This window comes from Coturnix japonica, chromosome 3, assembly GCF_054131305.1.
Source record: "Coturnix japonica strain WE chromosome 3, WE-NBRP24, whole genome shotgun sequence".
Taxonomy (NCBI): Eukaryota; Metazoa; Chordata; class Aves; order Galliformes; family Phasianidae; genus Coturnix; species Coturnix japonica.
Genome location: NC_140665.1, coordinates 4,775,704 through 4,788,276, shown reverse-complemented (window position 1 = coordinate 4,788,276; position 12,573 = coordinate 4,775,704). Strand labels below are relative to the sequence as shown.

At 38.9% G+C, this 12,573-nt stretch overlaps 1 protein-coding gene across 12 annotated transcripts; it reads left to right on the top strand.

The window, feature by feature from the left end:
- Positions 1-813: 813 nt before the first annotated feature.
- C1D (C1D nuclear receptor corepressor) lies at positions 814-10,569 on the top strand. 12 transcript variants are annotated; one of them, XM_085540953.1, is made up of 8 exons: positions 814-956; positions 2,434-2,503; positions 3,213-3,292; positions 4,568-4,711; positions 5,637-5,776; positions 7,102-7,168; positions 7,634-7,689; positions 10,007-10,569. In XM_085540953.1, the coding sequence occupies exons 5-8, from the start codon at positions 5,639-5,641 to the stop codon at positions 10,172-10,174; spliced, it is 429 nt and encodes a 142-aa protein (XP_085397079.1). In that variant the 5' UTR covers positions 814-956; positions 2,434-2,503; positions 3,213-3,292; positions 4,568-4,711; positions 5,637-5,638; the 3' UTR covers positions 10,175-10,569. The 12 variants fall into 12 exon arrangements, 11 of the variants coding, with proteins under 11 accessions (XP_085397079.1, XP_085397078.1, XP_085397082.1 ...); XM_085540952.1 differs by having other exon boundaries at positions 5,633-5,776; XR_014943777.1 differs by lacking the exon at positions 4,568-4,711 and having other exon boundaries at positions 7,558-7,689.
- The last annotated feature ends 2,004 nt before the right edge of the window (positions 10,570-12,573 follow it).

The following is a 12,573-nucleotide window of genomic DNA, read 5'->3' as shown; positions in this document are numbered from 1 at the left end:
TTCCCATTCTTTTTCTCCCACATCCTGCTGTTGCAGAATGTATAGCAAACCTAAGAGCAGCTGCATGGGATGAGACCCCTTACAGCCCCCTTCCCTGCCTCTTTGGGGGATGTGTGCAGGTAAATAAATCTCTCCTCTAAATTGGATGTATTTGCATCCAGCAAATATAGTTTCATATGTAAAGTAACCAGATACAGCATCCAGCACTTCACCACATCCTGTCATTTAATCTAGCTGGCATGGACACAAGCTCTTTTGATCTTTATTATCTCCCTATCTGTTACGTTAAAAAAGCTTTAATCAAAGAGTTTAAGCTGGTTTTATTGAATTACATTATTTTTCCTCCCCAAAACAGTTACATCAAGCTCTTTCCTTCTTTCCATATACTTTCACATCTGTATTTTGATTAGAAATGTTTCCAAAAGGGAAAAGAGCCTCTGCTCAGTAAGTTTAAAGCCATTCTAATTTAATTTGAATGCAGGAAAAAAAAAAAGGAAAAAAAAAAAAAAAGAAAAACATTTCCAGAGCTTTTTATCTGCAAGGTGCATCTAAGTTCACCTGGGTATAGGGTGCAGTGTAAACCATTGCCAAATCACAACTTAACACTTAATCAAACCCAATCTACGGGCTGACCAGAGGTCCCACAACACTTCTCAGTTTAGCTTCAAAATAGAGTAGCTTTACGCTTACAGAATCCTTCAGTTTTCATGTAAGTATAATGGTTCCACTGTGGTAACATCCCCCTTCCCGCCCTTCCCCCGACGTGACGCCATCACTGCGCGCCTTGGCAGGCCCCGCCTCTCGTCGCTTTTCGTCTCGGTGGTGGTGGGGCTGAGCAGGGAGGAATCGAGGCCTTCTTCCCTTCGATATAAGCGTCGTCACATCGCTCAGTGTGATCTGAGGGCTTTCGGAGCCGCCTGGAGCTGCTGTTTGGGAACGAGGGCCTGTAACGTTTGGTGCGTCCTCCCGGCTTCGTGTGTCTGTGACTGAGGAGATGCGGAGGTGACAGGCTGAGAGCTGGGGCTGTGCAGCCTGGAAAAGAGAAGGCTCTGAGGAGACCCCAGAGCAGGCTTTCGATATCTGAATGGGGGGCTGTAAGAAGGAAGGGGACAGAATTTAGCAGGGTCTGTTCTGACAGGACAAGGAGAAATGGTTTCAAATTAATGAGGGTAGATTTAGATGCATGAGCATGTCGCAATAACAGGTGTTCTGGATGTACACAAAGACAGCTGTTTTTATCATTGTCCTTGCTGATGGGAGTACTGACAGGATTGAGCAGAACAAGAGACACTGTATATTGGATTTGTTCAGCAAAGGAAACGACTTTGTTATCGGCTCTGGAATCTGTCACTGCTGATGATGCTGCACAGAGAATCAAAGTGTTTTGGGAATCATAGGGATCGAGTTGGTTTCTGCCTATGTAGATAGGGTAGAAGTGAATAAGGGCCAGGTTGAGGTACTTGATTCCTCACCATATCCCTGTGGGCTGAAATGTGAGCGAGCCTTAAAAATCTTATTCCCTTCCTTTGAATTTTGATCTTCATTTAAGACAGAGTAAAATAAACTTTGTAGATCCTCTGGGGCTGCTGAGTTTAAATCTCAGTGGCATCAGCAAGAACCTGGTGGCTGCTAACTGTATTGCAGGGCTTTTCTGTGCAGGTTTGAATACTGCCAGGAGCTTAGCTTTGAAGTCAAAGTTAAAAGTGAGTGCTTGGCTGTTACCTATTTATAATACAGTGCAAAGGATAACTACCGTGTCTTGAGTTGGGATGTTTTTAAGGGGATCAAGAGAAGCCTGCTGCTGTGTATTTGGTATTTCATGATAGGCTTAATTGCTTTTGCAAACAAGACCGTGGGTTGGTGTTTGAAGAGCTCTGTAATTGCGCTTAGTAGATGTGCCTTGAAAAACCAGCTCTATGGACACAGTGATAAGTAGCAAGTAACTAATTATTCGTTATGTACTGAGCAGTCTCTGCCATGGATGGGAGCCTTTGGTACTTACAGCTTTGCAAATATGGGATAAAATGGATATCTCTGTCCAAAATAAAGTGGATTTCTTTGCCCAAAAGAGGTGTGTAATTAAAAAGCTTTGTCGTGGTTTTTAGTAGCTTTAAATTTAAGATATTTGTTCCGTGTTGCTCCGTTGCTGTACAGGTACAGCGGTGAATTAATGTTGGAGCAGAACAGACATCTGCCATGCATCACCTACAGTCACTACAGGTTCTGATTCAGCATTGAAATAGGGAGGACAATGCCAAATTTTAGATGCTGGCAGAGATGGTTTCTTGTACCGACATTGTTAATGCATTTGATTGGAATCTGAAAGCAGTTTACACACCCCGACTGACAGTGTTTGCGTTTCTTTTGGTTTTCTATACATAATCTATAGCTTTCAATGAAAAGCAGGAAATCTCATCTGTTTTTTTTTGTTAGGTGAATCATCTGGAAGAAAAAGATCTGAGCTCAGTTGGAAAAAAAAACAACCTTCTAGTGCTTAAAAAAGGTGAGAACTAGCAGGAAGTGCTAAGTGATATGCGATATTAAACACAGCGCTGGATACACTTGTTACAAACTATTTCAAGTAAATACTTTTTAATCCTGAAAGAGCTATTTTAATTCTGGGTGAAGAATCACGTGTGATGCTGATCATACTTTAATTCTATCTTGAAAGGGTTCATGTTGCCGTGTTGATATATACCTGTAGCTTCTGTTACTTTATGCTTCTTAAGCAAAATCATTATGCACCCACAGACTAATTAGAGTTTGTTTTTCAATGTAAGAGGGACAGATTTGATGTCCAGGTTTTGTCCACAGATTGCATGTTCAGCATTGTGTTATTACTTGCTAATGAAGATACGTTCTTATCCTTATTTTCCCCAATGCTCACATTTGATCAGCAAATATGTTCTTATCTTCAAGTATCCTAATATGTGTATTATTCCTATGTTTAAGTTGGATCTCTGTGGCAAATAAAATACAGCAGAAAGTCATCAACTCCAACAAAAGCAATCTGTGTAGTGAACATCCACTCCTGGAACTGAATTTCTGCTCGTTCAAAATACATAGGGAAACACTTGCAGAACTTTGAGGAAATCTTGGTTGTGGTTTAATAAATGAAACGTAACTATTGAGGGCAGTGTAACCTTTAGGCATATTTACAGAGTCACTGATAGCTCTCAGTTCCTCCCATCCTTGCCTTTGTCATTCAGCAGGTGTGACCGTGCGCTGTTTGTGTTGGTTTTGGCAGGAACAGTTCTGTGGAGCTTCCGCTGTACATGTTTTCTAATGCAGCGTAAGTTTGTTCTCGTTGATTTAATACTATTGAAGCTATTGTAGGCTGTTGACTGCTGCCTTCTTGTTGGCATGTGCCAACAGTGTAACATATCCTGCTCGGAGATTAGCAATGCTGAAACAACAGTCTAATGAAAAGAGAGAGGGGCCCTGCACAGCAGGAGGAGGAACTTGCTCTGGTTCCTGCTGAACTGCAAACATGAGTTTGACACATTTCTCCCTCCTTCCTTGGCACAAGGAGCAGACTTAGGCTGAGCGTCCTACCCTTCACTGCTTGTGTACAGCCTTGTTCCAGAGATGGCTGACACATTTTTTGCACGTTCTGGTGACTGCTTGTCCATGCAACTGCAGTGAAATAGCTTGAATTCTTTTTGATTGGTTCTTCTGCTGTAGGAGTTCATTGCTGTTGTTTGGGTTTCTTTTTATTTGTGCCGGTTGCCCTGATAAAGAGAGGGAGAAAAGTTGGGGTTTATCAGTGTGTTCACGCACATCCATAACAATAAGATCATAGTAGATATATTATTGTAGGCAATGGTAAGCCCTGGTTTTGATAGTTGGGTTGGATAACACTTCTCTCCCTGTATAAGTGCAGTAAATGCATGCTGACAGACATTTTCTAACCCAGCTTAACTGTATTAATAGCTGGCAAAATCTAGTTTCTTCTGTAGCTTTAAACGTTTTCTGTGCTGTATTATAAGATTACCACATAGCTGATGGGCTCTCCGTCAGTCTAAGCAGGGTGATTGTAATGCAGGTAGTCAGGACAGAATGAAACGCAAACAGTGCTATCAGAAGGGATAGAAGTAATTATTATATTGCTGTGTGCCTTTCCTCAGGCAGTGTTTTGTAGGTTCAGCTTAGCTTTCTTGCTTAGGTATGTTGCAGCTGACTGCGTTGGTATTTAGATGGTTTGAGTTTCATGCTGGGGTAAGGAGGGGACCCTGAATGTGCAGTACCACATCTCTGACCAAGATGAAAGCTCGTCTGAGTAGGATTATAACTCAACCACATAAATAAAAGCAATGGAAATGGGCTTGTTAACTGGCTTTTTGTGTTTTTGGAATTGCACTGATGTGGCTAAAAACTGGAGTTTCAGGCAGACCTGAGGAAAACAGTGCCACGCTGCTGTCCCTCTCAATCTTCCTCCTGCTTGACCTCCAGGAGACAATGTAAATAAAAAGCTCTCACACAAACCATGCTCTGGAAAAGGGAAAGATCAGATCTTTATCTAAAACAAACAGTGGTGATGTGACAGCTGTTTGCTTTTTCCTTGCAGTTTGTGCTGGCTGCATGGTTTGGTGCTCAGAGATCAAACTTTAGAAGTGCAGTGTCTCCAGATTGTTTTCCCACCTTCTGTACTCAGCAGCTGGGAGGAAGATTCTCACGCTGACCCCAAGCAGAAGGGACTGCACTGATCCAGGTGCTCCCACTTGATGCGGCACTGCAAGTCAGCAGGAAAGCAACGTATTTCTTCTCATAACATTAAAAGAAATAATAAAGGAGTTGCTCAATCAGTAGAAGCTGTAGAAAATGACGCAGCTTTAAGTGACATCAGCTTTCCAAGATAATGTGTTTTATGATAAGAGAGGAATTAAAGATCTTGATTGAAAGCCAGCGGCCAGATGGCTTGGCAGTAGCCGTACCCCATTAATGCAAGTGCTGGGTTCAAAACTGGAGTGCTCTGGGATTGTTCACATCTTTGCTGATCTCACAGTTGCTTCACATGGATGTGTCTGCAAGATCTGCATTCTAAAATCAAAATCAACTTGGCTTCATTACTGGTCAAGTTATATCTCAGGTTAAAGTGGCCCACAGAGAATTAAGGAGAACTGGATGCAGAGTTCACAGGAAGCATTTCTTGGACCAACTCCTAAATGTAACATTGAGAGATGAAACTGACCCTGGAGTAACTGGTGCTTTATAACCTCTCTAAAGCTGAAGTCATGTCTGTTCCTAGGATGGGCTGAAGCTGTATCCCTAATTTTTGTACGTGTGTGCTTGGTATAGCTCTTTATATACTGTGATTTACTAGATGTTTAGAGCACTTTAAAGCAAGCAAATCATTTCCTTCTATCATGGACCATAAAAGTTAAACACTGGTTTGGGACTGGTACAAGAGTAGATGTCACTTGTAATTCTCCTTCATGTTGTTTTGTACAGCAGGTGGGAGTTATCCCTGAAACTACAGAGTCTTTAACTGTGTCACTACTGATGCTGGTTGCTGGAACTCTTTAGAAGGAGACGCTTTGTAACATTTAATGAATAAATGCTAGTGGTTTCTATTTCAAAATAGTCTTTTGAATCTGTAGGGAGCGTTACTGATTTTGTTGCTTCCTTCTAGATAGAAATGGAAGAAGATACTAACTTGGAAGAATATCCCACTGAAATTCACGACTATCTCGCAACATTTGAAAAATCTCTTACTTCGGTAGATGAGATGTTGAAGACAATGATGTCGGTTTCTAGAAGCGAGCTTCTCCAGAAGGTAAATCATCTTCCTCTATATAGCCTTTCTGTTAATGATACAGGGTCTGTTTGGGTAGCCACTGCGCAGAGAAATAACAAATATCACACTTCCTACCACTCACACCTAATATTTGAAACTTCTGCTTTTGTAAGATACCCAGATGATGCTATAAACCAAGTGACGAAATGTATATTCTTCAAAGGTGGAAAGTGGTGATTCTACCAGTGAGTCATTTAGGTAACGGGCATTCTATCCTACACTTGACCTTCCTGAAAGTATGTGCTGAGTGTTCTTCCTGAGCAGAGAGCTCATTCAAAGTTGTCACAAACATCACAGAACCTGGTTAATATAGAAGGATATAAAGATGAAATGACAACATTGAGAATTGATCTCTTGTTGACTTGTGGAATCTGGTCCCTAAAAAACTGAGTTGCCTCTTGTAGCCGTGTTGTAAGCATGAGTCTGCAAAGTCTGCGGGTGTTTTTTTCTTTTTTCTTCTTAGAACGTAAAGAGATCAAAGTACTGCCTGAAGACCTCATACAAGTCTGTCTGTCTTGTAACATTTAAAACCATACATGTGTCTTCTTTCTTTAGGGCAAGGAAAAGCTAACACGGGAACTTTTTTCTTTATCCTCTGAGGGTTTCTAACATAAATGAGTTATGAGGAAAACAGTCTTGACAACGCCAGTCTTTTGACAGTATCCATGTTAGAACTGGCGAGCTATACAATGATCTTATCAGTTTTGAAAATCCTTTAGGACTAAACCAATAAATTGACTTTGACAGTTGAGGGGAAAAAAAAAAACAACGCATAACCTTTTTTTTTCCTCCTTTGCTGGGCAGCTGTCAGTGTTCTCGCATGCATCAGATGCAATCTAATGCTATATGTTACGTCCTCTTTATATTAATGTTCATCACTTGTTTGCAGCATACTCAGAGCTTCAGTAATCATGAGGCATTCTTGGTTCTTCTACTGATAGCAGAAACTATTTTGAAACTATTTTTTGTGCAAAAATAGGGTTTTTTTCCTGACTGTGGGAACAAGAGTCACAGAGCTCCGCGTGAAGAGATTTCTGTTAGTTTGGCCATATGGTACTGTGGCATTTCAGATCTAGCTGGGGAAATGATGTGAATGTTTGGAGAAGAGAGCATGGTCTTGTGGTGGCAGGAAAACATAGGCTTCATCTCAGTGAACCTGTGCTGTAAAAATATACTAATTTTTTTTTAATGATTAATATACGAAAGTATGTATCTATGAGTGCATTAATGCGCAGTTCTAAAATAGACACATTGCTAAAATATGGGCACATCTTGAAAACTTGTAAATAATTTTTCCATTCTAGTTAGAGCCTCTTGAGCAAGCAAAACTGGATTTGGTTTCAGCATACGCATTGAATTCAATGTTCTGGGGTAAGTATGCGATAGGAGGACAAGGTTCAAATCATATATGTTTGAATGTTTCTTAGCTACAAACATCAAATATCTGTATGTCATAGCCAAATAGATAGAAACTGATGATTTAAGACTCAAATTATTGCTATTCTTAAGGTAGACGATGTTGATAATTACAAAAGCTGGCTTTGTACTTGCCTGAGAATCTTTGTTTTTGTGGGCTTTTTTTTCCCACTTTGCAACCTTTTCTGCCCTTAAAAGGGCAAAGTTTAACTGCATTATGTATTTTATATAATTGTTTACTATATGTATGTATTTTTAACAGCAATATTTGATAATGGTATTGCATCAGATACTTAACTGTGAGGTTAAACACAGTGATTAATAGTTTCATATGGCAATTACAGTTTTCCTATATGACTGGTTAATTGGACACTAAGTCATCACAGCCGTCCATATCAAAACCACGTTTTCTTTTTGTAGTATACTTGGCTACACAGGGAATCAATCCGAAGGAACATCCAGTGAAACAGGAACTGGTAAGATTCTTTACATTGCATGCTTTCAATACTTTACTTGCCCAGGACCGTTAACTCATATAGGAGTAGATGTATATTTATATCTGCTTCTAAAATTGGTGTATTGCCATAATAGCACACATACGCTACGCAGCGTTATATAATTGCCTGTTAGTGTGCCCTGCTGGGTTCTCTAAATGAAGGAATTTGTATTTTTAGTTCCAAATAGCACAGTTTAAAGTATCATTTGTAGAGCCTGCTGAAATAAGAAAATAGAACAAGATGACACTATTCATCTCACCTTATCTTTCCCCTTCCCCATTTCTCTTTTTGAGATCTGAACTCTGAACAGGATAGCTTTGCACTTGTATCTGTTAAATGGAAGAATGTTACATGTCTGATAATAATTTATAACTTCCAGTATGGCTTTTTTTTTTCCTTAGGAATACTTGGAATCCTGTTAATCTCTAAGGCTGCCTTTTCTTACTTTTGTATGACTCTGAAAGCGTAGTGTGCTTGATTTACTAGCGCAGACGGGAAAGAGCCCCCCCCTTCCTCCAGGTCCCCCATTAATTCATTCTCTCAGCAGTAAAGAATCCAGTTCAGCAACAAAGCTAAAAGCTTTTTTGGCACCAGTTGTGTGTGTATTGTCCAGTAATTCTGCATTAGTGACATATTTACAGCCTGTAATAAATCTTTTAGGTTTGTCTTTATATTCCATTTAGATGCATGACTACAGTACAGAAGGCATGGTATCTTGAAAATTCTGCTGACTTAAAATATCAAATCATTTAGCTTAAAGAACAAAAAAATAGAGCTCAAAATTTAGAGCTGCCCTTCTTAATTCCGGTATAAATGAAAACATTAAATCTAGGCAATCATAATATACTTAAATGTAATCCTTAGGTAACTGGAGCAATAGAAGATAGGACTGAGAGATGTGGAAAACTAGCTTGAATAATAAGAATCCTTCTATTTTTAATTTTGTGAGGTCTTTAGTAGTCTAGACTGCATCACATTAAAAAATGGATCAGTTAATATTTCATGAGCTTTCAGACAGTTTCTTGTTCCTCCTATACTACATGGCATCTGAATATTGTGTTAATTTAGTTATACAAAAACTAAATGGTATCTCTTCCACTGTGGATATTTTATGCTGGTATTTTTCTTCACAATTGCCAGTCATTTTAAATCTGAAGAATGAGTGACATATCATAGGCTAGGTTCTTAGCAGCTCTCTTTCCAGGTGCCAAGGTGAATGTACGTACTTTCCTTCCTTCCAGGAGCATTGTGATGTTCTTACTCATGTGGAAAGGGAATAAAAAGACTGTTCCATCATGATTGTTTTTAGGGTTGCTCCTTCTTCATATGCAGGGAGTACATTGGGATTCAAATGATATTAATAAAACTCACATTCAAGCTATCAGAATTCATTTCTTGTAGCATTTTGATATTTGTCAACTGCTTCTTCCCCTGTTGATATATGTAGCCTTGCCACTTGTTCTCATTAACCACCTCAGTCACCAAAGAAATATCACAGTCTATCATGATTTCCGACCTTAAAAAGCACACTTGATTAAAGCTGCTTTTTTGATACGGAAAGATTGCCCAATGTTTTTTGACAAAACAGTAGCTTGTAAGGGTCAGTGAAGAACTGAAAATCAGGTCTGTAGCGTAGGTCTTGTAGCTGATGTTTCAGATTGAAAGAGGTGTCAGTTGTTATGTGGGTTAGGTAATACCAGGATGTATCTAGTTATCAATATCCATAAATGTCCTGTTAGTCCACTCTGCATTGGGTAAAGCACTATATATGTGCATCACACATGCATGCATTACTGTTGTTTATTACATGTAGTACAGTAACACCTAAAGACCCTATGGTTCAAAGCCATGTCAGGCTAAATATCTAGATGTGGAATCTGTGAGCCAAACTTTTATGTATTACGCAGAATGATTCCAGGTGTCCTTTCTACTAAGAGAAGAAAAACAGACACTTAACAGAAGGTGATTCCCACCTTAGAGGGTTTACGCTCTCAAAGTGATTTTCTTTATCGATGATAGAACTGGCTGAGGGTGAACATGCACATAAATGAGATGGTTAAACTGGTGGTGAGGCTGAATCAAAGCCTTGCTTTGTTCAACATGACATGAGACGCTCAATGACTGTGGTAGGGAAAGGTGATGGAAGTATTCCCTCTCTTTAGAGAATGGCAGTGGAAACAGGCTTTTTTGATTGTTTATGGTCATAAAAGAAATCTCTAGCACAGCTGAAGTGGGGGGGTGGGGGAGAAAACAATGCAAAAAAAAACAACCTTGTATATGTATTTTTTTTTCCTAGGAGAGAATAAGAACATACATGAACAAGGTCAAAGAAATAGCAGACAAGAAAAAGGCTGCCAAACTTGATAAAGGAGCAGCATCCAGATTCGTAAGGAATGCACTCTGGGAACCAGACCCTGAAAAAGACCAAACTCCTGCTAAAGCAAAGAAGAGAAAGATGAACTAGTTTTGTTTTTTTTACCCCCTTTATATTATGGGAGACACCTAGAGTTATCAAAATGTGTTTTCTGCACCGTATGAGTCTCACATAAGTGCTGAACAGCAATAAGGTTAAGTTATACTTTAAAAATTAAGCAGGGTTGTATTTCATCTTGGATGCTCTGCTCTGAGGTAACTATGCACTGAGGTTAAAAAAGAAAAGCATTGTATGTATATCTGTAATTGCCACGTAATGCTCCAGAAATGTTTCATTATTAAAATGATAATACTTTGCCGTGTGCTTGTTGGTAATAGATACTAGTATTGTTTTAATTATAATGTCTAAGAATTGGAGTGGTTTTTTTACTTCTGAATATTTTTGTATGTTCTTCATATCTTGAATATTAAAACAGTCTCAAACAATGCTGTCCTGTTTGTGGTGTTTATGTAAAAGCTAAGTTTACTTTCTCATTACACCACTGATTGAGTTCTTGTTCATAGAGTATTTTAAGGTTTATTCACTATATTGAGCTGTTTTGTTTTCAGCTTCTGGAATGGAATGTATGCCGTATTCCTTTACTTCTATGGTGTCTGTGTCTAATCTGTGCAGGAAGGGAACCACAACGAAAGCAGCCCAAATAAGTGCTTTGTAGGGCCTGAACAAAGGAGCAGGCAGAGGACAGCAAACAGGAAGCAGCACATGCAGGAACTTGATTGGAATTTTGGCTGTGGTGTGCATCTGTTACTGCTGACTCCGAAATAAACGTGCTGTGAGGTGGTAGGAGTATTGTTGTTAGTTGCTGTTTTTCAGATTGTTCTTGGGTACACCGTGCAAAATAGTCTCCTTCCCTCAAATGTGAAGCTTAGTCATTTAGGGGAGGGAGTACAAGAATTCCTTTAGGAGAATCTAATAGTTTATTTTTAAGTGCACTACAAAGCAAAACTCAATTATTAGCGTGAAAGCTGCCTAAAAAGTAGTGGTAAGCTAATTATGAAAGACAAATACATAATTTAATTCACCAAGATGCCGTCTGAGTAGCAGTCTGCAGTCTTGGGAAATAGTTATTGTAGAGGACTGAATGATTAAAGCAAATAAATCCAGAACCCCTCTTACAAGCTGAGTGATTTACAATGGATGGTGTTGCCTTTAGTGTTGTCCTGCTTCATGCGATGTAGAGCATGGATTAATTTCAGTGAGGTGCTAAAATGAAGATTCTTTTATCACTGACTATCTAAAAGCAAACATTGGCTTGTTAGTCTCAAAACCAATATACTTTAAAGAACAGGTGTCCTATGAACTAGTTAGTAAGACAATAGGATTTAAGTGGTCTGAAGTAGCAGAAGCTTCAAGTGCTTTAATGCAGAGGCATTTGAGGATATAATGTCTTATACTATGTCTGGAGGAAACAGGTAGATCAGCTTCTATTTATGTGCAGTACTGTTAATTAAAAGGGAACTGAAAGACATTTCCATTACATGATTTTCCTCTTAAGCTTTAATTATAGCTTTTGTTTTAAAAGGTTAATTTCTGAAAAGGATCATAATTCAGTGTCCAGTAAAGTACACAGCTTTCACTGGTAAATGTTTAAACAAGCATAATGCAAGGATATTAGCAAAAAGTTATTGAAGTAGAAATCCATCTGGTATAACTAATTATATACACGTAGTTGGCATTTGTGATAGGGAAGTTTATGTACGTGCAGCAAATCCAACTTTGTAAATGCTTAAGGTTTGTGTGGCTGTTCTGATGACAAAGCCTGGGTTTGTAGCTTTTCTAATGCAAAGACAGTAACTCCAATAGATTCCCCAAAAATGGAGGTGCATCACCATGTGCATCTGTTACTGATACTCAGCCCTATTAACAGCTTGACATCACCCTGCATTACTTTGGTTCTGTTCCTAAAAAACACCCCTCTGTCTCTAAGATAGGGTGTAATGTGACTGCAAACAAAGGAGGATGCTTACTGCAACTTGGATTTGCCCTCTTTTAAATGCTAGTTGTGAGTTAGCAAGTCAACATATCACTGATGTTCATTTCTATCCCTTCAGTATTTTTATTATTTGAGAACTGCATCCTCAAGAGTGGATATTTTATTATGTCTTCCTAATTTCTCCTGGCCTTGAAAATCAATACTAGCATAAGGCCTTGTCAGAAAGTATTAATGTTCCTGTTTCACTGGAAATCTCCTCACAACATAGTTATCTGGAATGATAAAAGCTAAAGAAGGATCAAGTTACCTTGGAAATTTAATATATAAAAATATTTACTATAGAATACTATAAAAAGAGAATTGTCTTGGAATTCAGAGGGACACCAGAATGCATTCTTTTAAATCTGTAGGACTGGGACCATTATAAATGTAAAGAAAAAACTAGATTTCCGTATGTAACTAGGAGGCATTACTTTTGGAGTGACCTGTGTAACAT

Excerpts from the sequence above, each read along its gene's own strand:
- C1D (XM_085540951.1), top strand. Across the intron at positions 5,777-7,101 it reads GAAGCGAGCTTCTCCAGAAG|TTAGAGCCTCTTGAGCAAGC; the intron begins GTAAATCATCTT and ends TTTCCATTCTAG. Across the intron at positions 7,169-7,633 it reads ATTGAATTCAATGTTCTGGG|TATACTTGGCTACACAGGGA; the intron begins GTAAGTATGCGA and ends TTCTTTTTGTAG.